Raw genomic sequence first — 25,298 nt, 5'->3', positions numbered from 1 at the left:
TGGAATGTGTACAATCTCCGTCGAAAAGAAGGCCACATATTAAACTGGATACTATGTATATACAGGCCTGTTGCCAACTTGAAGGGGGAAAACACCTATCTAAAAGACTTGATCCAGTTCGCAAATTATTTTTGTTAATGGTTTGTGTGTGTTTTTGTGCATGGGCGGATCCAGGAATTCCATAAACGGAAGGCGCCTTTACAAAATTAAAGGGGGGGGGGGGTTGTGTGGGAGCGCACGCCCTCCTCCCCCATTTTGTTCTTCTTATTGCTTTTGTAAAAATACAAAACAAATAAAGAGGGGGCGCGATTCGCTACTGTTGTGTATTTTGAAGTTGAGTCATGTAGAAATATATCATAAGCTGATGTTGCTCTATTGTTCCTTCTATTAAGTTTGCATTTATTCTTATTTCTACTTTGTGATTTCACATGTTGTTGTTTTTTCATTCACTATTCATTCATCTATCTATCGATGCACACCTGTTGTCCACATTCTACGCCATTTAGGTCCACTTCTGCTATAAACTGAGCGAATGACCCTACATGTGACGGTTTATTGTTCTATGCAAAATTTATTTGACACCGGCTTAATTTACGCGATCTAGCATGTATACTCATGGATGCTAAGTACACTGGAGGAAAAGACATACAATCTGAAATGTAGCAAAATATTTTGCAGAAAATATATAAAATGAAACATCATTGTCTATATTTGCCTATGAGAGCTGAGCTCAGAGATTGCATATGCATATTCTCATAATATGCATTAGGGTATATTTTAGCTTTTTTTAAGGTTGAATAAAATGAGATGAAAACTATATAGTAAAACCGATATTCCTTCAGTAATGAGTGGCCGTACAGGACAACCACGGAGAACATGGAATGTAAACATTCTCCTTATAAGTTGATCTCGTCCTACTGTGCCAATGAATAAAAAGTAGTGGATCTCGAAAATAATCTGTAACTAAATTATACGTTGTAGGACCTGGTGATCGTAGTACTAACAATGACTGACGACTAGCCACTACTTAGGCTAAATTTTTCTCCTAATCTTAGCAGATAGACGGATGTTGTTCATTTTGATCGTTGTTTGAAACCTTTTCAAATTAACTGTCACTTTAAGTTGATGAAGTAAGTGATGTAGGGGGTCCTGTTTATTATCATTACTACTATCATTATTATTCATTTAGCCATACAATTGCGATATACAGTACCATACTATCTATAATCATCAAAATTTGAACACGCGATACATGACAAGAGCAAAATCATGGCACATAATCATGAAATCCTTATCTGAAGAACCTTTCCAAATCCTGCCCCCCAAAAGTAAACTAACATAGCTATCTATGAAAAGCTCCCAACCCGACAAACATGACAAATGTGCCCGAGATAACGTAAGAAAAATCTTCTTTTTTTCTTTTCTTTTTTTGAAGTGGCTGTTGTAACTTTATGTACCATTAAGCATGCAGTGAACGAATAAGGAGGGGCGGGAGCAAAAGATGGAAGAACAGTACAAAAGGGGAAATATATATTGCCCATGCATATCGAATCAGTTACATAACGAAGTAAAGACTTGCTCATCAATTTGATAATCACCCTCAGTCATGGTATACCATGATATCAATAACATGAGATTACAAGGGTCAACAAGGTGGGAGGGGATAGGAACGTACGAATATCCCTCGTATATCAAAGTAACACTATATTCATCAATACCAGAATACAGATCAAGGTCTGTAGCTTATAGAACCATAAATATCGCATTTTCTAAAATTATTTACGATGAACACTGTGATGTAGAAGTTATTGAGTGTGTGTGTGTGTGTGTGTGTGTGTGTGTGTGTGTGTTTGTGTGTGTGTGTGTGTGTACGCGCGCACGCGTGAGTGTGATGTGTGTTCTACTCTGTCCGTTGTTTACTTTTCGGGTAAAGAAATTGAATATTCCATTTAAAAAAAATGTACGAGCTTCCTCACCTGAAGAATGTGATATCTTAAGTTATAATAGTTTTCCATTTATTGAAACCGTCTTGGTCATGATCCTCTGTATTTCCGTGGAACATGTTATTGTCAACATGAATCGGCATTGAGCATTGTTGGGTTAATTCTTAAAGGTACCAAAAAAACAAACAAACACGAAACACAGGGGAAAAGAAGTAAGTGATAAATACGTGTTTGAACTTATGCTCTGTAACTGTTTAATACATTCACTCAAAATCCAAAATGCTTTCATAAAGGAGAGCTATAGTATAATACATTATACATATACACATATCTTACGGTTGTCTTCAATATGCAAGTTTTTCTTTTGTAAATTCGCCGTATGCACGGTAATGCGATCAACGCAAACGCCATCAACACAGAGTACTTCAACACACAATGAAAAAGTAGTATTTTAGTATCATACATCGCTCAAAATCATACTGTCATAGTGCTGAACAGCACTGGTCTTAAAACACAAAGCACAAGGAAGATTAAGTGCAAAGTCAAAGGTAGACTTCACTGGAACTGTAACATCGAAAATATTTAAAACTCGTTAATTTTGAACTTACCGTTTTAAGTGCCTCATTACGATGATTTAATAAAAATACTTTTGAAATGTATCCAATTCCTAGCTTTACATTTTGAAAAAAACTCCATCATCATTGTTGTAATATAACAATGAACATTGATAATGCTGATATTAATTACAATAATGATAATAATGGTGATAGTAATAATAATGTTTACGCAAATAATAACAATAACAATAACGATTATGATTTACATTTCATCGCACAGCTATACTCTATACTGCACTACAATAGACAACTCCTCTCTGTTTGTTTGTTTGTTTGTTTGTTTGTTTGTTTGTTTGTCTGTTTGTTTGTTTCTAAGTTGTAAGTACCAAATCGTCGTCACCATATGAACCGAACATGCCCCAAATTCAAGCAGGAAAAATAAACTTTACCCTGAAATGATTTTGATATATAAAACTTTGAGCAAGAAGATGGGTGAGAAACAAAAAAGACTTTTATTTTTCATGAAATCCATGATTTAGCGCATTTCATGAGTTTAGCGCATTCCGTTTAGCTCAGTTTGTGCACATTGTTTATGAATATACTTATACGCGTATGCATGTTAGGACTGTGTACATTATGATACAGCGTACAGGTTATAGAAAGCACAACAAAATAGATAGATATCTCTACATATCATATTAGGTGCGGTCATAAGGACTATTCATTTACAAATACATCATTTTACATGTCATACCAATTACCATCATCAGGTATGTCTGGAGTTCAGCCCTTAAATTTTCACAGGAAATTGATATCCTTATTTGAAATAGGTAAGCTGATGTATATAGCCCTACACAACATATTTTTTCTTGTTACAGATGAAACAAAATATAATGTTTCTTAGATGAAGCAGTAGTTTTGATTATTGTTGATGTCAGAAGATTCAATGACGAGGAACTGTGAAGACACATTGAATATAACAAGATACAATATGGGTACATCTTAACTGCATTTAAAAAAAAATCACTCGTCCAAAGACAGACAGTTATATCTTCACCAGTTAACCTGTAACTTCCCTTCGAAAAATAATTTTGTGGGATTTTGTTTTGTATCCCGTATCTCTTAAATTGATAGAAATGACTATTGCATAAACGGATATAATATATACGCATTATCCTTTGATGAGATGTGTGGGAACCAACCCTAAATTTACAAAGAATAATATCAAATCAACTGCGATGAGTATCTTTGGCAGTACAGTAATAGGCATCAATGATTATTTCGATCGCGAGTCCGGAACCTTTATTTGGATGCGTCGAGATCAATCTGAGTGTATGTACCTGGAGTGGATAGTGCAAGTTCATCCGAAATGGTAAAAACAGGATTGGTAAAGTCAGTTGAAGGTAACGCCCCATTCTTTTCTTTCGTGATTTCCTTTGTATCTTCGACATTATCACAGTCGTCTGCAGCGTATTTGGTCTCCTTGGTCTCCGAACCATCACTGGGCTGCTTCCTGGAAAATAAAAACGAACAAACAAATACACAAACAAAGTGATCGATTTCTACAGACAGTATTAACCTTAATTTGATTTCATAATAATCAAAAGTATTGTAGTGTGGCAGTAAAAAGAAATTACCAGCAGTGCAACAAAGACGGCAAGTTGTAGAAGCAACAGTAGTTATCAGCTGGTTGTGGTAGTATGACAGTTTGATATTGTCAGCACCATTAGCAATGTAATTACGTCGCCGCTGAAGACGATATTAATGATAATGACAATGAAGATGATTAAAATAATGATGATTATAGCAATAGTAGTGATATAGTATAAGAAATGATAATGAAAATAATGACAACAATAAAAAGAATAATAACAATGATAACAAAATTAACAAAAAAAAATAATGATTATATTGATCAATAGTGATGGTAATGATAAAAAGTGAAAAGATATTCATGAGGATGAAAACACATGAACAGTACTAAGAAAAAGATCATCAAAAAAAAAACAACAAAAAAAACATCAACAACCGCGAGAAATCCCCATTAATCTGTACCTTCCGAAATTTTCGGCTTCTTCCATGGTGATTGGGAGCTGCCTTCCCCGGGTTTCTGGGTAGAAGAAGGAGAGGAGTCCCGCTGCGACGGACGAGGCTCCGTAGATAACGAGAGGCAGAGGCTGCCAAATCCTATCAAGAGTCAGGATGAGCGGGGCGATGATGCCTGCCACACGGGAAAACATCGAACAGGTGCCGATAGCCGCGCCCCTGTACAGACACAAGGAGATAGGATGATGTGAATATAAGAACAAAGACATATTGACAGTAACAGAGACAGCGAGAAACATACAGGTGATGGGGGGGGGGGGTTAAAGAGAAACATTTTTACGACATAGACTTTTTAATCTGTCATTTGGTCTTCATTACAAATGGAATCATGATAATTAATTCATTCTTTTCATTAAGTGTTGAATCAAAAATTAAAACACAGCAAATATTCTTAACCTCTAACGTTAATTAAACTGCTCCTGCTGTTTTTAACAATGTCGCTGTATTCAATCATGATGCCATATAGATATCACTGCAGGAGGTATAGTGGGCTGGCAATAAGGGGTAACAGAGGGCACCTTGGATAATTATGATGATAATAATTATGATAATAAGGTCTTATTTATCCAGGGTAGCCTCTTCAGTGTTGCCACTGCTCTACCAGAGGGCCCTGCCATTATTATAACCCTAGAGTTGCCAGGTACCCATTTATACACCTGGGTCGAGAGGGACATGGTGGGTAAAAACATCTTGTCCAAGGACGTAAGCACTGGACGGGATTCGAACTCGGGTCCTCCGATCGGGAGTCGGGAGTCTTATCCATTATGTCACATGATTAAGAGAAATATCAAGGTCCACGTGGCAGTGACCCCTCTCTCAAAACTGGGATAATCTAAGGGGGAGGGGAGGGGATTCACTGCGGCATGATTAATTTTACGACTAACATTTCATGAAGTGTTATAAAACATTATAGATAGATGCTAAAATAAGAAATTTATTGTACGCATTATTCACTGTCAACTCATACAATACAAGACGTCATGTTTGCTTAACCATGTATTGGCTGCGTACACTAAGTTCTTCATGGATGTAACTACTCGGGTCATGCAAGATTACTTTTTAGATAGCCAACGTGTAGAAGTCAGGAGGTGGGTCTAGGGGTATAAATAGAGGAATAGAACCTATATCAACCACCTAACTAAATCTTTCTTTGAGTGTAGTTCTGTGTCATGTGATAACAACAACCATTATGACAACAACAGCAACAACAACAAAAAGAAAATATCCTAACCTGACATCAGTAGGGAAGAGCTCGGCTGTGAAGAGATACGTAGTACCGAAGGATGCTGCGATGCCGAATTTACCAATCATAGCCACGACTGTGAGAGCCACCCCAGGAGCTGTGGGTCGAGTAATAACGTGAGGAAAAAAAAAGAAAATTAATGTAAGCTCCATTTCACGGTGTCTCTTTAAAACAAGAGGCTGCATTTCTTGGGACAAAACGAGTAATTTGTCTTTAACATTATAGCTTCTCTATAAAACACATACGTACACATTCCATAAATCAATGCAAATATTTCACCAAACATTCTCTTTAGAAACTTGAATGTCTTTGATGATTTATTTTAACTGGCGACATCTAATTAAAATGGATTGGCAAGGCCTGATTGAATTCAAATTTCAACTTTGCATTTTATTTGACCAAAGAGAAATAAAGAAAGAGGCAGAGACGGGGGGGGGGGGGGGGACAGAAATATATATAGAGAAAGAGAGTACAGAGAGACAGGGGGGGGGGGGGGTCTTCGACTCACGGATGAACGATGTGCATAGACAGGCAACCCCACCCGACAATAGGAAGCTGGCGAGGCTGTACTTCCGGCCAATGATATCGACGAGGAATGAGGCTAAGATGTAAGCTGGCATCTCTACTGCCCCAGACACTGCGAAGGCCACGTAGTCGTTGACACCGAGGTTGGACGTGTTCAACGACAACCCATGATACACCAAAGAATTCACCATCCTTGTGACGTATGAGTCACATCGAGAAGGTTGTCAGTACAAAAGAAGTTATCAGAATCATTGCATTGCAGCTAGATGCGTCTTGATGTGCTTGGGTTAAACTAGACATCTTATTCGTTACTGATTTATACTATTTCTCGGTTCCTAAAGACAAGTTTGATAGGGCCTATAACATTCTCTGTATTTAGTAACTAAATCCACCTCTCATCCCTGTTACTGTGAACACGTTCGTCAGTTCGTTTCATATCAGTCAGTGATTTGAATAGTGAGGTTAAAGATCTGTGCGGTGTGAGAGGAGTTATTATTATGACATGTCTATTTGAACTATTTTAAGACACAGACTTAATACTTTACCTATATATTGCATTGTATTTACCGCCAAGCCAACGAGGTGACTTGTAATGGGAATGTTGACAGAATGGATTGTGTAGGACATCCTATACAAATACGACAATGGGAAGATCAGATCATAATATTCATTGTACGAGTGTATCTTTAAATACTCTAAATAACATCGCAGGGATACATACCAGAGAAAAATCAGGTTGATGGTTCGAATCCTCATACGAGGAGTTCGAAAAAGGTCAAATCCAGTCTTTGGCCTTTCTTTGGGAGCGTCTTCCTATATAAGTAAGGAAATATTAGATAATAAGTCAGTTTTTTTAGCTTCATTGAATATTTGCAGTTATTGAGCGTAACAAGATTTTAACAGGTTGACTGAGGGAGTCTAAATATATCCGTAATAGGTCAAATCTTTATCATGGAGAGATGAATACATTCTCGACACAGAATGTTCTAGCAGATGTACATGTGAGATCGAAGAATCTTACCAACTTCTTGATGTCTTCTTCCGGAATAAACCTATCGGGTACGGGCTTCTTGTTAGCCCGGGCGATCTTGGCTAGTGTGACTTCCGCCTCATCATACTTCCGGACAGAGATCTGCCATCGGACAGACTCCGGTAGAAGGCTGTATTGGGTGACGAGAGAGTGGACATAGGGTAGAGAATCCCTGGCAGTATGGTATGTCAGATGAGTGAAATTTGGCAAAAGTATGAAAAAGAAAATAAACTTCATGGCCGCTTCTTCGGTTGTCATAGGATTATACCGGTATAGACAGACATAATCAAGTTTATGAAACCATCCAAATTGCCATCGGAGCTGGTCTTCTTTCATCAATGATTGATACCTTCTATCTATCTATCTATCTATCTATCTATGTTCTATCTATCTATTTATCTATCTATCTATCTATCTATCTATTTATTTATTTATTTATTTATCTATCTATCTATCTATCTATTTATCTATGTTTCTATCTATCTATCTATCTATCTATTTATTTATTTATCTATCTATCTATTTATTTATCTATCTATCTATCTATCTATCTATCTTTCTATCTATCTATCTATTTATCTATCTATCTATATAATATTATCTGTCTATCTTAATGTACAGATGTGCATATCTATATATTTCCCGTATGATAACTGTAATGATGATATAATCATTTTCATAATTGTCGTTATCATCATTAATACGATCAATGTCGACAAGTACAAGGAAACATATAAATGATTATAGATTCTAAAAACGGAGATGAAAGAAGACTGAAAAAATGAAGCTATTGTCTTACAAATGATTTGAAGTTAAATTATGCCATTAATGGAAACTTATTATCGATTTTATGCTCTGTGTTCTGCGGTTCTATCTCATGGTATACTTCAAAAATCAATATGCAACATAATACATAATACATGTCGTACAATACACAACATTAACAATATCTGCTTAGTGTGTTTTCTTGTGTTTTTATGCTAGGGAAGGAGGGGGAGGGAGAGGAGGCGTGAAGCAGCAGTAGGAGAGGGTCTTACAACATGATGGCAATATAGACGACAGCCGCACTGGTGACTACGAGTTCCAATGTCATCCAGTAAGGAATGAAGTACGCAATGAGAGCCAGAGTCATGTAGCCGAGGGAGAAAGGTACGTTGAAGAGAAGCCCCACCAGACTCCTCTTAGACGGACCAACAAACTCAGTGCCTGCAGAGAACAGGAGAACAAATCATTTCCAACGACTCTCGACCAAACAAACTAAAGGAGATGAAACAACACACCTCTCCTCCCTCTAAAAAAAAGGAGGAGGAGGAAGAGGAGGAGGAGAAGAAAGACAAAGCAGCAGACGTTGCTATTATAAGATGTACTAGTAATCCTCATGCATCTTATGACTATCATGGAAATATTAAAATGCTTGACAGTGGCGGATCCAGAGGGGCGCAAGGGGCGCACGACCCCCCCCCCCCTTTATTCATCGTTTAAAAAAAAAATGAAATGAGACCCGGAAGTGACACCAGAAATATTGGTTGCGCTTCCCTTTCACGAAATTCTTGGATCCGCCCCTGCTTGAAGTGATAACTGTAATTACCACACCAACAAATCTACCAGTTACCTCCACCTCACTCAGCGCAGGTGTCAACCGATCAGATACGTGCTTTTACTCAAAGCCATGTCAGTATATCAACTTTCTCTCTTACCTGTCTTATTTGTGGCGTACTTATAAGTATTCCTTCACACCCCATTCAGACAGGTTGTGCTCGGTTTCTAATCCATTTACCAATGTTTACTCATTGGTAATGACATGACTCACAAACAATATGGGGTAATCTGATTCTCTACCTGCAAATTATACCTTACAAACCCATACGCTTACCGACCCACTTTGCATACAGGGCAACCCGCACTCTCATGTATTGTGATCAACCTAAAGCGGACGGGAGATTGTGATGAGCATACATCCATAAGACTCGAGATTAAATGAGGCAAGTTCGTAAAATAATGATAAGTTATATACTTTTATTCCTTCTTCTATTTTCATTGTTACTATTGTAATTATAGTTTTGTTAACATCGGTGTATCGACATCTTGTATAATGTATTAGTGTCGTTACATAATTCTATCGCCTTTACTTTTCTTTTAAAATCTCAATTGATATCATTAGGCTTTTGACTTTTTCATTAGTTGCTTTATCGTTTTTCAAAAAAAAAAATAATTCATTGTGATCATTGTTTTCATGTGTAGTGGGGGGGGGGTGGGCTATTGATGCTGATTGTGATGATTCGTTGGTGCGAAGATGCTTCATTTCTCACTCACCGATGATAAATGTGATGATAAAAGTAGAGATGGAGGCAACGCCCTGGAAGAATCGAATGACAGTGAAGACCCACCAGCTGGGTGAGAAGGCTATGGCCACTCCAGTGATCAGACGAATAATGTGACATAGCATCAAAGCTTTCCAACGACCGAACCTTTACGATATTATGATACAAATAGGACGCATCAGTGAGGACATTAGTAGAAATTATACCCATCACACAAGGTAACTTTGGAACAGCCTAACACATCCGTGGCGATATCCGTTGGTGTTTGGACCATTTCGGAGATGAGAGTGTCAGTAATTAACAAGCGTACACGTCATGAGTTCGACATCCGCGAATCATACAGCAGAAGACTCATATAGCCCATGAGTCATATTACATGTCGTGTTACAGCCCACGAGTCATACAGCCCATGAGTTCGACACCAAGCAAATAGGGTCTATGAGTCCGACTCTACATAGCCAAACAAAGCCCATGAAGACCTTATTAGTACCGCGATGTAATGTCAGCTCGTGGGTCGTTTTTACTCAGCGTCGAACTTATGGGCCTTATTTTCCTATGTTTTATGATCCATGGTCTGTATGACTCGTGAGTGTCGGTCTCGTGGGATGACCCCTAATGGTGTGTACTATTCGTTTGATAAGAATGGTGAAGCAGATCCTTTTCGATTGATAAACCACTCTCATCTCAAAGTCCCTATGTTTAATACTAGATCGACATCTAACTTAGATTAACGTGAGATCCGAAAGTTCAGTCAGGCGATTCTTTCCATCAAAGGGGAGGGAGTGGGTGTATATTGTGTATTGATCCTTGACCTCTACCCCATCGGCCCGCAGGCCCCATCTCTCCCCCCCCCCCCCCAAAAAAAAAAAAGTTCCCATGCCCCTGCGTAATATTTCACATGTGACCGGTCACAACCAAAATTACGTATAACAGGCAAAATAAACGCCTCGTAACGTGTAAGCTCTCAACTAACAGTTTGATTAGGATTAATTGCTTTTGTATTTTATAAGACATCACAATACAAGATGACTCCAGTCAATATCATGAATATTTATTGTCCTAAGCTCTCTTTTGAGATGCAGACGACAATGTTTAGAATCGTATACTTGACATTCCCCTTGCAGACGACTTCACGACAGACAGATCATTTGCCGCGATTTTATTGTAATTGTTGATTGCCTAATTCCTGTAGTTCGACTTATATTGTCTTGCTACACTGGATGTTCCGTCGCATTCAAAGGTGTGGCCATTTTTAGGCTGAACTGTCGCATGGTTTATTAATTACGAACGGGAAAATTAATTTTTCGGTAAACAGATGGGAGATAATGTGAATGTAAAGCTCGAGCTAGGTGTTATACTTACAGATCTCCTAAAGTGCCAAATATGATTGATCCAGCCAGATAACCGCCATAAAACACTGATTGGGATACGTCTGTCAGGTCTTCCGAACCACACACCAGGTCAAACTAAGATACACAAAGGAAATTGACTCACAATTATTGCCTTCACCAGTTCTTCACATATTTCGAGAGGTTTGCTGACCATACAAGTAACGACGCAGTATGGTATATGAAAAGTAAGAAAAATGATGACAGTGACAACAATAATGATAATGACCACGATTGATACTGATAATGATGATCATAATGAAATGCAAACACTTCAATCATCAGTATGTTTGTTGCGGCTATTATCATTTCCGATCATTATTCCGAAACACACAAATTTCCTATACTTAGAGGCTCGTCAATCCGAAAATGAAAAAAGGAACCTTTGTTAATCCGAACATTTGTGGCGTTATTCCGAAGGTTCGTTATTCCGAAGGCTAGTTAATCCAAGAGCAAAATCAGGTTCGTTAATCCGAAAATGAAATAAGGTTCATTCCTGCGAAAATTGAATAAAATGTGATTTGTTATGAGAATACCTCCGAGACAATGGATGATTTATACTGTGATGTATCATACACCCATCCATCCTGACAAGGTATGTAAGGAGGGGAGTTATAGTTGGTTGGATCGATGTCTGGAGTGAAGGGAACTCCAGACACATTGAACATCTGACACTGTTCGTAAACGAGCTGACCATCTGCGCTGTAGTTTGCCGGGATGCTAGCCACCTTCATCTGCTCCTTACACGTCTCTGCGTCCAAATCGTACGCACTGCAGTCAAAGTCTTCCCATGAAGCTACCTGTACGTAGACGAGATGGTCGATAATAAAATATACATTTTCTGCTTCTTGTTAATGTCTATATGACATAAACAATGATTGCGAGTTTTACAAAATAGTAACAGAACCATTGAATAACGTATTTGAACAATCATTAGGGCAAAATAGTAACACAATGACTATCTCGCGTAGAACAAAATATCTATATATCACAGTTGCTTAGATGATTTGATTGTCCTATGCTTAAGCATTTTACTGGTTGAATCAAATTTGTAGCGTTAAATATGTAACACACTTAAATATTTCTCTTTACGAAATGATGGCTATCAATTCATGACACTACCTCTATTTTGATTTTCAAAGCGACCGATGTTTTGAAAGCTGTTTTAAAGGGGACCGCCGGGCTATAATGAAGACCTTTGTTTATCTGCTTTTGTTTAGAATAAACAAAAAAAAAAACAAAAAAAAAACATATCAATGTAATACCTATACAGCATAGGTATGATTTTGGGGAAGAAAATCCAAGTAACGTATAGAAAATTAAGTAACAGCCGCATGAACGCATGTTTACGGCATGTATTGTCCTGGTTCAGTATTCAATAAACTCTGAACAAAGTATACGTTAGAATGCATTCTTAGCCCCTATTTTTGGACTAATAACGAGATCGTCTAAGAATTTTGTCCCAAATTTTGTTGAATTAAGCATGCTTAAGCGGTTTATTGAATACTACCCCTGGGGCCCATTGCATAAAACTCCAACCGGATTTTTTTCCGGTTGAAATCACAAAATTCCGGTTGGAAGCTCCCAACCAGAGTTTTTATGCAACGGATTTTACATTCTTACGTTAGCAACCTTAAAAAAGTTTTATGCAACGGGACCCAGGTGTGGTGTATACAGTAAATTACTACTAAGTATTTAAAGCAAATCCAATAGGCATACAGTCGTGCAGTATTGAGTGATCAATGTATACGAAAAGCCTAGCTTTTTAGTGAAGCAATCTTTATTCATACCTACTTTATTTTCATCCTCCGAAGAATGCCTATAGATGTTCTTAGTTATACTACTACCTATGCTACTTATACCATCTGATTATACACTATAATCACTTTGTATATACTACATGATTCACTTTTCGTTTTGTATTTCTTTTTTTCCTCGATTGAAATTAATCAAACTATGTGATTGTGTTATGCATGCTTTATACGATATATCATACTGTGTTTTACTCCTTGCTGGACGGAAAAAAAAATAAAACAGAACTGAGTTGGACTGAACTGAACTATTATCACGCACGCACGCGCGGTGGTTGCGACTATATACTCAGGGGTTAAGGCGTTTTCGTATCGCTCTGTTTCATCGATTGGATCGAGTTAGGTATCGTTATCTTGGTATATCAGAGACTGTCTAGCCGGGAAAGTGTGTATAAATAACGTCGTCCTTTTGTGGAGTCGGCACGAATGTTTGAGGTGAACATAGTTGAGATATTTGTTTATGAGGGGTTTATCTGTCATAAAGCGAAGCAAACAAAGTCCTTGTCCGGCAGTGCCCTTTAAATATACAAGCCTATACTTGAAACTATAAAACATGCATGTCATGAGAAATTACACTTAGAATACTTTTATATGTCTGAATCATTGACATGAACTGCGTCTCTTTCCTGGCATTACTTTCATTTCGTCACCAAAGTGCGTTATGGATCAAACCTGTTCTTATTCATTGAAAATCAACAGATGCGAAGCTAACAGGGAAAAATGGTATGGTAAGGAAGTTTTGAAGTCCGCAGAGTATCATTACTCGTGTAGACAATTTTCCTTATTATCCTTTTTATGAAAGATAAGCTACAAACGCATTGCATCTTTAAAGAATATGTGGAATGATGACATATCAGCATGAACAATTGATGTGAAATTTAAGCTCATCAGTAATAATCATCACGATCATTTCCTTTGAGAGTACCAACCGACTTGGATTGATGGAAACACCGGTCTCTTAAAAAGAATAATAACGCAGCTTATGACTGCTTACAAATCGTATACAAATTATACTTATCTCAGTATTTAATAAATCGGTCGTAAAAAGGTAATGGTGATATAGCGAAACTCACGTGATGAGAAAGCCAAATGGCTGATAGCCTCTCAGAAAATATAAACAAAGTTTCGCTCATCTTGAACTTCAAACAAAACGCCCTGTTATTTACAAGGCCGTAAATGACAAAGAAAACGGTTTATTACCACTCACGTCATGCAGTATTTAGTTCCCTTAGTATTAATCAATCAGCTCCTTGGCAAAGACCTAAAATCGATCCCTTTATTTACCAGCAAGACAACCCTTCTTTTATTCATGGGATATTTTAATGTATATTTGATAACTAAAAGATTATAGATTACCAAATTTTGAGTATGGGTTTTCGCGATTCACAATGAGATCTATCAGCCCTCAGATGTGGAATAGTCTTCCAGATGATATTTATGATAATGTCTTCATTAAACGCTATGTTCAAGAGAAAACATGAAGAACATAATAATAGTAAAATCATATATGTGCAATAATGCCTTCCTGCAATTGACCAATTGTTGATGCTAGTATGTATATCAATATTTTTGTTGTTATGTATTGTTTTGGCTTAATGTTAGTTATAATCTTTACATTCTTGTATTGTTCATTCTTTTTTCGGAGTTGTACAAGTTGTGGAAATAAAAAATGAAATGAAATGACAATGAAATGAGAGATATATTGCTTTCTCACGCTGTGAAAAGACTGCTACAACGATTGAACTATCGATTATATCGATTTACTCGTTTTTGTACTGCTGGAATGTAGTAACGTTCTGTTAAAAGCCACTGTTTATCATTGGAAGCAGTGATTAAAAAACATTCGACTTATTACATTTATTAAGATGCATATGCGTAGTCCAGTTGTATAAAAAATATCCCATACCTTGTAAGAATTTCGCAATAAAGCCCCCAAAATTAAAAGGAGATATCATTATTTTTTTTTCAATAAGCCGAAACTGTAGAAGGTTTATTCTAGAAGGGATTTTGATAAAAAACTGTTGTTCACATTTGTTTTATATTCAACAAAACTTTACACTAATCATACTGATTAACTTAGCTTTGATTGTTCTGATTATCTTTCGTTTTACATTGGTTATGACTGTCCCGAACTCACATTTAGAACCATTTTGAAGCACTAAAGCTGTTTTTTTTCTGCAATCTGCAAATGGTAAATAGTGGCTTTAAACGTGTATAAAGCGACAGCTCTTATTTCGTAAAAGCAGAACTTGAGATACTGCTACATTAGCAAGGAGTCATTTCAGGGAAGCAGTATAAGGGACTCGGTTTATACGTACTTTACACCAGTGGTCCATTGAAGCTGCGAGGAAGACCGTAATCATCGACATCCAAGAGTTAGTGAAGACCATAGTGCATACGAGGGCGAACACGCGCTTCTGGTACGGCCCGAATTCACCGACATCTTTCAGGATATCATCCAAGTTAATCATGGTTGACTCCGATGTCGAGTAGAGTCTATCCAATCCAAGAGTAACAAGGCTCGATGTCCCGTCGCAGAGTAGTGCTTCTCACCGAATGATGGGGAGATGAAAAGTCTACTTGACAGGAATCCGCACCAATTTCGCATACAATTTTGATCCGCTGGATTTTTTTTTCTTCTTCTTTTTTTTTGTTTAACTCAGAATCTGGGTGTAACTTAAAAAAACAGACGATATAAATAGGTGAGATATCAGAGAAGATGCATGACAACAATTCGTTGTACGCACCAGAGTAACAAAACCTCATGTAATGAATAAGAAAATTGTCAACCTGCCGGTATCGGACGAGGAAAAATTTGTACCATCCACCGTCTTTTGGCAGAGTCGAGCAATATTACAAAGTGGCTTTGAACAACTGCAGCACTCGGAGATTTTGTGCCACCTATCTCTTTTGTTTGCATCAAACTCTTGATGTATTCTTACCTTGCCCGCAAGATTTATTGCTTTCGCCTAATCTTACCATCGAGCGCTATTCAATGTTTTTTCATCTTCGATAGAGTTGTGTGCGTGTGTGTGTGTGTGTGTGTGTGTGTGTGTGTGTGTGTGCGTGTGTGTGTGTGTGTGTGTGTGTGTTATTTTTTTTCTCTCACTTGAGTATGTACAATAAATAAGTGACCATATAAAATAGAGGTGCTTCTTTATCATTAGTTGAATGTCCTTACTAAAGGGGGCGGGGTTATTATCGTAGATTCTCTTTCGAATAGGAAACTGCCAAGTCACATCAGATAATTTCGCAGACGAACTGAAAACAAAACAGAAGCGATAGTTATGATGAAATTGATTTCAATGTCTTGTCAACGTCTTATCTCTTATTTTACTTATCGTTTTGCAAAATGTAAATCTTTCTATAGAATTAAACAGAAGTCTTTTCAAATCTGCTTACAAGGTCATCAAGATGTTCATTTTATGTAATTTTAGGATTGGCTTATTGCCATTTCATGTTTTATTTTTTTATCATTCAAATTGATTCATGTCAGTGCTTTCTTTCTTATCTTACAGTTGGAGAAGATAACATGTACAAAACAATTTAGATTCAGCGTTACTTGAGTTTTGTGATGACTGCTAGTTCATGCTTTTGAGAATATAGAATTTGTTATTAAAATAATATTTCTCTCGTCTACGATTGTATAAGCCTTTGTATTCTTTTATGACAAATTGAATGATAAGGTGAAAGAGGGACTCCCTTATAATTATAGTTCGACGTTATCTTCAGAATCATAGGCAGTTTATATCTAACAGCTTCTCTTGTCTTATTTAGTCAGTCGAGAGATCTGGTCTGTGTAGGTTTTTACTAAAATCTGGTATGTATACAGTATAATTCTTAGAGGTATTCTAGATATCATGTTATATGCAGATCAGATCATGTTATTTATTTCTGGTACTACAGTATAAAATGAAAGTCACGTATGGAACGAATCATGGATTGATATGGTTCTCAGTGAATAAACTTAATCTAAATATGGACAAGTCATGTTTATCTCAGTTACAGAATCGTATCACCCTGGATAATGACATCTGCGTCTTTATTGACAATGACCTGAAAAAAAAAATAACCAGTTTGAAAATAACATCTTACAACGGTGCGTTGTGTAGTATCAAAATTGAAAAAAAAAAAACACATGTCGTATCATATTATGATTACAGTTACACGTATAATATTGCGTAAAGTTCTCGAAAAGATTATAAAAAGTTGACAGGGTTGACCTCATGAATTGTCTGGAAGGCTTAGTTGACACATTTTCAGCCTCCCCTTTCGATTGAAAGAAGTGCTTTTTAGAATCCACATTATCAGCAGATTCTACTTAATGTTTATCATTTTATTGAGTCATATCTTGAGAACATTCGCGTTGGTTGTAAACTGTTTCACTTTACAGCGTTATAAAGGTTTGAGGCTTATCATCCTACCGATTTAGGATGACATAGTTTTACGAGTGGGATAATCTTGATAAGTTCACGTGTCTTTCAGATATTATGATAACCCTGCTGTATAACTATCTAGTTGAAGATTGCTAGTGGAAGAACTTCTTTTTGCTCCTCTTGTTTGAACTGGGTACCAAGGGTTAGATAAGAATTGGACAAACATTTGTCAACCATGTACTGAAGGTTGTCTTGGCTTTGTCATTGTAGGGTTTACCGTTTAACACGATGCGTTAATAGCTCCATCGCTGGCTGCTCGCATAGACTGCTATAAGTTACGAGACTCTGTGAAACGTCGCGACGTCGGTAGAATGGACAGAATTGGAGTTCAGACTGCAAAATATGAAATCTTTCTTAAAAGGTTGTTCTGAAAGCATCCTATGTTAAGGAAATTAATATATAATTAGGAACATAAGGTGAAGGTTAAGTGATCCATGACATGTATTGTCCATTTGGTATTGTATTCACGTTGTAGTAATCTTATTGACGCTTATGCTACCACGAGCGATTCGAGTCACATCAAAAAATACGTTGATTGAGATATTTCCAAAAAGATGGTAAATGTTTTGAATCTAGTGCATGTTAGTACAGCAAATAGCATGACCATCCCTTGTCGACTAAGTGTAACCCTCTTGGATCAGTTAAGAATGTTTGACATGCCTCGTTCAACCACAGACATTAGATAGCCGCCTATATGCAGGGGCGGATCCAGGGAGGACCGCAACCGGCGCACGCCCCCCTTTATTTTTTGTTGAAACAAAAGAAATAAAAAGAAAAAAAATGGGGGAGGGGTGCGTGCGCCCCCTCTTTACGGAATTCCTGGATCCGCCCCTGATATGTGCAGGAGCACTTTACACATCAAAATGTTTATTGTAAGTTCGTTTCCTTAAATCGAAGCAGACTCGGTATATAACACATTAGGCTTCCATATCCACCAAAGGTATAGACCTATACGAACAAAACGCATGCACACACACATACATACACACACACATACACACACACACACACACACACACACAAACACACACACACACACGCACACACTTTTTAACGATACTCTTTATTTGAATTTCATCCAGTATCAGGCTCATTTTCACAATGAAATTATAATGAACAAGAATAAGCTTGCAGCTGCACTCTTTTCACCTGTGCTGCTGACTAGAATTTTTTTTCCAACATGCAATACAATATTTTGTTTAAATTCCCACCATAATGTGCAGCAAAGTGATAGTGAATTATATCTTAAATTAAAATACTCAAATGTACGCACACACACACACACACACACACACACGTATATGGGACACTTAGCAACAACCCGGAAGTAGAAGGCTAACGACAGATCAATGAAAGGATAGCTGTGTCCAACACACCCTAGTTCCAGTATGTATCGAAGATTGACATCAGCAGCAAGAGCGTTATTACACCGTTCCCCACATAGCGAACATTTTCAAACAATAATCCCGAAAACAAAACACAAATTCAGCAACAAACAGTGACATTGTGCTGCGAAGAGAATAAAAAACAAACAAACAAGAGATCAAAATAAACTCCATAAAAGGATGAGATGGGTGCATTTTCAGTATTCTTTATTTCCCTCTGCCATATATCCCCCACAATTGCCTTCTACACAATAACATGAGTTAACGCAGAGGCGATTACATATCGCCAACATGTACTATGAGGACTACGCTGGTAAATTGTCGCTCGGAACTATTGGCATGCCAACTGGATTTCTTGAACGATTGGGTGTCAAAATTTTACAGGCCTTGTGGGGAGAATAGATTATATTGATATGTTTGGCAATAAGGATGTAGTTCGAGAGAAAGTTTTGAAAACTTCTTCTGATTGATGGCAACGTAGGAGATTAGATACATGTCTTCGTAAAGTAGCTTGTGAATGAGAGATTTTCCTCGTAAAACATTACCTGAAAATGATTCAGCTGACCTTAAACACAAAAGATACAATTTGTTCGTTTCCTTTTGATGTTATGTATCGAATGAACAAAGTACAGTCTCACCAATCCTAAAACAATCTTCAGTCATAAAAACTCAACTTGCGTATCGTCTACTGACCTCCGTACAAACATAGTAGTCTTCTACAAACATCTTATCCAAAAACACTAAAATAGCTCTTATAAGCAAGAGAGCGGTATAAATATATTTATGCATTATTTAAGCAAAATGTGTGCAAATGCAAACATATGTCAGGTGGTAAAGAAATAATGCTTATCTTATGAAACATTGTCATTCTGGTCTGATGTGATTTCTTCTGGCACGGTGCCAGCTTCTTTGACTCTCCCAGATCACAACGAGCGACCAGTCGAAATTATTTGTCTACCAGGACTTCGGTTCAAAATGACCCGAAACTCTTCAAAGTACGAAGTCTATGGACAGTCGAATCACGAAGAAAGAAGAAAAAAAAAATGACAATATCCAGTCATAGGGAACACCTTGCTTCATACACAGTCCTACACTAAAATGCAAGATACAATGCTTACAGTATAATTGAAGGGGTCGGTGCAATATAGTGCTAACTCACACAATGGTCATTTTGAGATAATCGCTGTTGAATGTTTGCAAAGTCCATACATTGTACATTAAAGGACAAGTTCACCTTCATAGACATAAGGATTGAGAGAATGTAGCAATATTAGTAGAACACATCATTGAAAGTTTGAGGAAAATCGGACAATCCGTTCGAAAGTTATGAATTTTTGAAGTTTTTGTGCAGTAACCGCTGGATGAGAAGACTACTGCAGTGTGTGAATAACTTCGATGTCACATGCGTACAACAATATAGGAAAATATAAAGAGAATTTCACAAAATTTCATCTTATGAAAAAAGTTCACATTCCCCCGACTCGTTACCGACAAATGTTATGGGTAATATTATTCTCCCTGCCTTTAGAAAGAGCCAAGTCAAGTGCTCTTTTATTATGTGAAAAAAAGTGAAAATATGTTGAATTTTCTTTATATTTTCTTTATACTGTTGTACGCATATGACTCACAAGCTGTAGTAGTCTCCTCATCCAGCGGTTCCAACACAAAAATTTTAAAAATTCATAACTTTTGCATCGATTGTCCAATTTTCCTCAAACTTTCACTGATGTGTTCTACTAACATTGTTGCATTTTCTCAATCCTTATGTTTATGAAGGTGAACTTGTCCTTTAATAAAACATGAATGCATGCATTTTTTGCCATCTTATTGGTTGAATTCAAATATGATTTTTTTTCACAGAGGTTAGAGTGAAGGATAAGGATCATGAAAATGCATGTAACTCAATTTTGACAAAAGTGTGGGTTAGCACTATATTGCACCAACCCCTTCAATTGTTCTCTTACAATATCATCACCATGATTAATACAAAAGCAACAATAACAAACCTTTCCTTCTTGGTTCGGCAGTACATTCAAGAAGGAACAATAAATTCCTCAAAGCACCAAAGAAAACAAGACAAAAAAAGGAAAAAGAAAAAAGGGTTGCTCAGGTCGTTATTCTGCATTATTTCAACACACAACAGAAACGATTATTATACCTCCACTCTTTTGATATACCTCCACCTCCACTCATGGTTTGTTCAAGCTGGACAGTAATGATAAGTGGTTAGACTTTAATTTCAGCCTCTTTTTCAGGAACTCGCTTGTATCCCGACTGGTCATCTGTTCCTCCGGCCATCGCCCTGTCTTCTCTTGGTCTGGATGGAGAAATAATAATCAGTGATAATTATTACTTTCAAGTCCTGATAAGAAATAATTCCATCAAATCTCACAACGATATCTATTTTTTTTTCTGTTCGTGAAGCAGTCTCCTGTTTGTCCTGAATTCAGACTTTTTCTCTTCCAAATGACCCTTATTGGTAAAACTCACTCACGTCTGCTGCTTACGCAGAGCTTTATTACGATGTCGGTATTATCTTCTTCTGTATACGGAAAGTGCGACGTCATTTATAATGATCACAATATCATGCTTGGTCATATCGCGTTGATAAACTAGGATTTTTAGGTCTTGCAATACGTGTGTTGTAAGTAGAATGGACCACCTCGAGCGTATTAAAGTAAATATGGAAAAGCATGACAAATGAAACATTACCAGCTTAGAGAGAACGTGCTACTGGTTGACGGGGATATAATCCACTTCAAAACACATTTCAATAATTGGAGGCAAACCTACTTTCTTCTATATTCAGAGGGATTATATTTTCTCGGTGTGTATACTGAAAACACGTGCAGTAATTTTAGTGCAAGGGCTAAGACCTGTGAGGAAACTAATTAAGTAAGAATTTCCTCAGAGGGCGCCATTTAATAAAAGCTACTAGGAGAGATTATCTCAACTTGGCAGGCTAAGGGATATGTCTTGGATTTCAACTTCTTTTGTTTTGATTTTTTTCCTATTTTGTATTCAAGAAACTGATTAAGAGGCTACATTCTCAATGCACCGATGTCGATAGGTTTGCATCTTAATGACGTTAGCTGACACCAGGGCCCCGTTTTATCAAAAGATAAAATCGATTTTAAATTTCCTTACCACATAGGCAGCCATAGACTTACAGTTAAAATGAACTGTATAATCAATTTTAAGTCTTCATAAAACAGGGCCCAGGTCCTTACTCCTGTCATACATACTCTCCAATGTTTTCTCCTTCTTCATACGTGTCAGGCAGTTTTTGACCACGTGTTTCCGGCAGGAAGAGAGTCAAGAGACCAGCTACTACTCCAGACACACCAAAGATGAGCAAGGGGAGAGGTTTCCAGTACTTAGCCAGGGTCAGGATGGGTGGAGCTACAATACCAGCTATCCGACTCACCATGGAGAACATTCCCATGGCAGCGGCTCTGGGTAGGTAGATAGGTATTTATTTCCGTTAAAAACATATACAAAATATATACAGTTTAAAACGGCTGGAAAGCCCATATTCAGCGGTGCCGCCATGGCACCACTGGTCTTCCATGGGGTCCAGTTACATAGTAATCAAACAAGGCTTTGCAATTCTATATGCAAAAAGGCAGAATGACACATAGAGATGAAATTGGAAAGAGATTGAGAGAAAAAAATACAGGGCTTGAGGTAACAACATACATAACATTACATAGTCAAACATTACATAACAGAACAGAACAAAGTAACCCGGTTATCCTATCACAGCAAACAAATATATTGCAACTGGGATTCATAAATTTGTATATATCCGTAAAAAAACATCTAAATTTAAGGCTGATCTAGCAGCTGGTGGTAGGTTATTGTACATAAATGCCCCTCGATATGTAAATGATCTTTCGAGAAATTCAGTATAAGGTTTGCGTAATTTAAGTTTGTTTCCGAAACGCAAAAAATAAGGATGAGAGAGATAATCAAAAGATTCAGACAGATATTCTGGGGTCATACCATTTGGGTGTTCTAAACAAACATATCATCAGGTGTTTATTTCTTCTTTTTACTAAAGTGTCCCATTTCATAGCATTGTGAATCTCCAGGTTCGAAACATGAGATTCTCGTTTTATCTGGAGTATTAACCGGCCAGCCCTATTTTGTAATTTCTGTAATCTATCAATATGCAGTTTACAAGCAGAGCCATAAACAACATCGCCATAATCAAAACGTGGTAGAATAACAGCATTATAAATTAACTTTGATATAGATTCATTTAGGACTCCTCTCAATCTACCCAAGCAGCTTATCATTTTCCCAATTTTTTTTCACCATATTGTCAATATGAATGTCCAATTTCATATGTTCATCACAAATAACACCCAGATATTTAACATGATTGACCTGCTGAATCCTGGTATTAAATGAAATAACATTCAAATCACTTACTTTAGAGAGCATATTTCGGCTTCCTATTAACATACAAACAGTTTTATCACAATTTACACCGAGTTTGTTTGCATTCATTCGGTGAGATACATGCAGTAAATCATTATTCAAAACATTTTCAATATTGTGTACAGATGAATCAGAAAAATAAAGAACAGTATCATCTGCATATAACTTCAAATCACATAATTCAATATTATTTTTCAGGTCATGATGAATAAAAGTGGTCCCAACAGTGAATCTTGCGGTACACCACAGCTTACTACTGCCTCATTTGACAACACTGAATTTACAAGGGTTCTGCATTTCCTGCCAGTAAGGTAACTTCGAAACCAGTCATTGGAAGAGTTTTTTATACCCACACTTCGGAGTTGTTTTTTTTTTTCAAAAGTATCAAATGGTTCACAGTATCAAAGGCCTTCTTAAGGTCGACAAACACCGCACCGGTGTACTGGTGATTATCCATGGCCTGTAACCAGTTGTCTGTGATTTTAATGAGGGTAGAAGTTGTTGAGTGCTTCGGCCGAAAGCCAGATTGTTCTCGACATAAGATGCTATGCTCATGTAAATAGCCGAGCAATTGTTTTTGAACAACTCGTTCTAAAATCTTCGATATACAAGACAATATTGAGATTGGCCTAAAATTTCCTGGGGAAGATTTGTCACCACTTTTATGGAGATTAGGACGGGGAGGAGGAGGAGAAATCACATAAATTTTTACCGAAAGTACTGACATTATTATTTTCAATCTATTTGGTATAATGATGAGATACAATGTTCACTAGCTGATAGATGGACTCACCTTATTTTGGTCGGATAGAGCTCGGCGGTGTAGAGATACACGACGGCAAAAGCTGCTGCCACTCCAAACTTGCCTACCATAGCAACAATCGTCAGGGGGATACCAACAGCTTGTGGAGTCAATGAAGAAAGAGATGAGAGATACAGAAAAGAATATTAATATTAAATATTTCAGAGAGTGGCAGAGAATGGCCGCAGGCTGTCATCTGATATAAGGTATTAGCTAAGTAATGATGATAGACAATATCGCGTATTGGACAACGCATAAACAGAATTCCGTTAGGATGGTGATACTTTTTTGTAGTTTGTCTAGGTTGATTAGTGATACATACTCGCTAGCGGGGTCAGGATGATAATGGAACCACCTATGAAATTAAATCATACTGAACAAATTAAGAGGATCTCTTTAAATCACACATTCACTCCACTTCACTTATTTCTTTTTTTCGAAAGATTTTTTTTTATGAACGAAAATGTGAGGGAGTCAATTCTCAACACTGACATTTTTTGCCAGTCTAGGTTCAGCTAAGATAAGATTTCCACTTTCATGTATTTGAACCCCATAAAAGTATTGGCGTGGACTTACAGACTTAAGGGATACCCAAACAAGGAATTAATCTTATCTTTTGAAGTAGAGAGGGGAGGCTGGAATTTCTTTTTGTTTTCTAAATTGTGATTAGGATAACATATCAAACTGAGCAAACCCACACTATTGCGGCAAGTCACGAAAGAACATGCTGTCCCTGTTTGCAATAAAAGGTGAACAGTCGTCGTGCATTAAAGGAGAGTCTTTGTGAGCTGTATAAATACATCATAATATCATACACAAGGCTATCAGTAATCCTTCGTCTGGCTTGTAAGATGACGTAGTAATCCCTTTCCAAAAAGACTGACTAGTATACAATCTCCTTGTTCCTCTACGTATACTTCTTGCCCTGACGAAGGAACGGACTAGCAAGCCCTGACAATAGAGGGCGGTATGAGACTTACGACAGACACAGGTAACGAGCAGCGAGACGCCGCTGAGGAGCAAGAGACCACACACGCTACGGGACCTCCCGATGACCTCAATGAGCACGGAACTGATCACATAGGCAGGAATCTCGACCCCGCCAGAGACGGCGAAAGCCACGTAGTCATTGACCCCGAGGTTAGATGTGTTGAGCGACAGTCCGTGATACACGACGGAGTTGATCATCCTGCAACCATCAAACAATGTTTAGAGCTCAAAAGATATCTCGAGCAAAGCAATGATTCAGGTCAGTCTGCTGCCCTCTTGAAATAAAGTCATATACTACTGTCTCTCAACTTTGTT

The 25,298-nt window shown here is 37.4% G+C and overlaps 2 protein-coding genes across 2 annotated transcripts in view; both read right to left on the bottom strand.

The window, feature by feature from the left end:
* Positions 1-3,802: 3,802 nt before the first annotated feature.
* Positions 3,803-15,395, bottom strand: LOC139740163 (organic cation transporter protein-like). The gene is made up of 11 exons (XM_071650751.1): positions 15,243-15,395; positions 11,650-11,913; positions 11,088-11,191; positions 9,718-9,872; positions 8,442-8,610; positions 7,396-7,534; positions 7,096-7,187; positions 6,358-6,566; positions 5,838-5,946; positions 4,556-4,765; positions 3,803-4,013 (listed from the first exon to the last, which is right to left on the bottom strand). The coding sequence occupies exons 1-11, from the start codon at positions 15,393-15,395 to the stop codon at positions 3,803-3,805; spliced, it is 1,815 nt and encodes a 604-aa protein (XP_071506852.1).
* Positions 15,396-20,971: 5,576 nt separating this feature from the next.
* Positions 20,972-25,298, bottom strand: part of LOC139740162 (organic cation transporter protein-like) — a 38,762-nt gene continuing 34,435 nt past the window's right edge. The window contains exons 8-11 of the mRNA XM_071650750.1: positions 24,974-25,182; positions 23,985-24,093; positions 21,991-22,200; positions 20,972-21,062 (exon numbers count right to left, since the gene is read on the bottom strand). Of these exons, the coding sequence (XP_071506851.1) occupies positions 20,972-21,062; positions 21,991-22,200; positions 23,985-24,093; positions 24,974-25,182 (619 nt within the window). The remainder of the gene's footprint in view (positions 21,063-21,990; positions 22,201-23,984; positions 24,094-24,973; positions 25,183-25,298) is intronic.

This window comes from Diadema antillarum, unplaced genomic scaffold, assembly GCF_040938485.1.
Source record: "Diadema antillarum isolate AM-2024a unplaced genomic scaffold, OU_Dant_1.0 seq00000839_RagTag, whole genome shotgun sequence".
Classification (NCBI taxonomy): domain Eukaryota; kingdom Metazoa; phylum Echinodermata; class Echinoidea; order Diadematoida; family Diadematidae; genus Diadema; species Diadema antillarum.
This window is presented reverse-complemented; position numbering and strand designations above follow the sequence as displayed.

Bases quoted from the DNA above. Each gene is read 5' to 3' on its own strand.
- LOC139740163 (XM_071650751.1), bottom strand. From the start codon at position 15,395: ATGATTAACTTGGATGATATCCTGAAAGATGTCGGTGAATTCGGGCCG. The intron at 11,914-15,242 runs GTACGTATAAAC...GTCTACGTACAG, and splicing joins CAATGGACCACTGGTGTAAA to GTAGCTTCATGGGAAGACTT. The intron at 4,014-4,555 runs GTACAGATTAAT...TTTATTTTCCAG, and splicing joins GAAGCCGAAAATTTCGGAAG to GAAGCAGCCCAGTGATGGTT.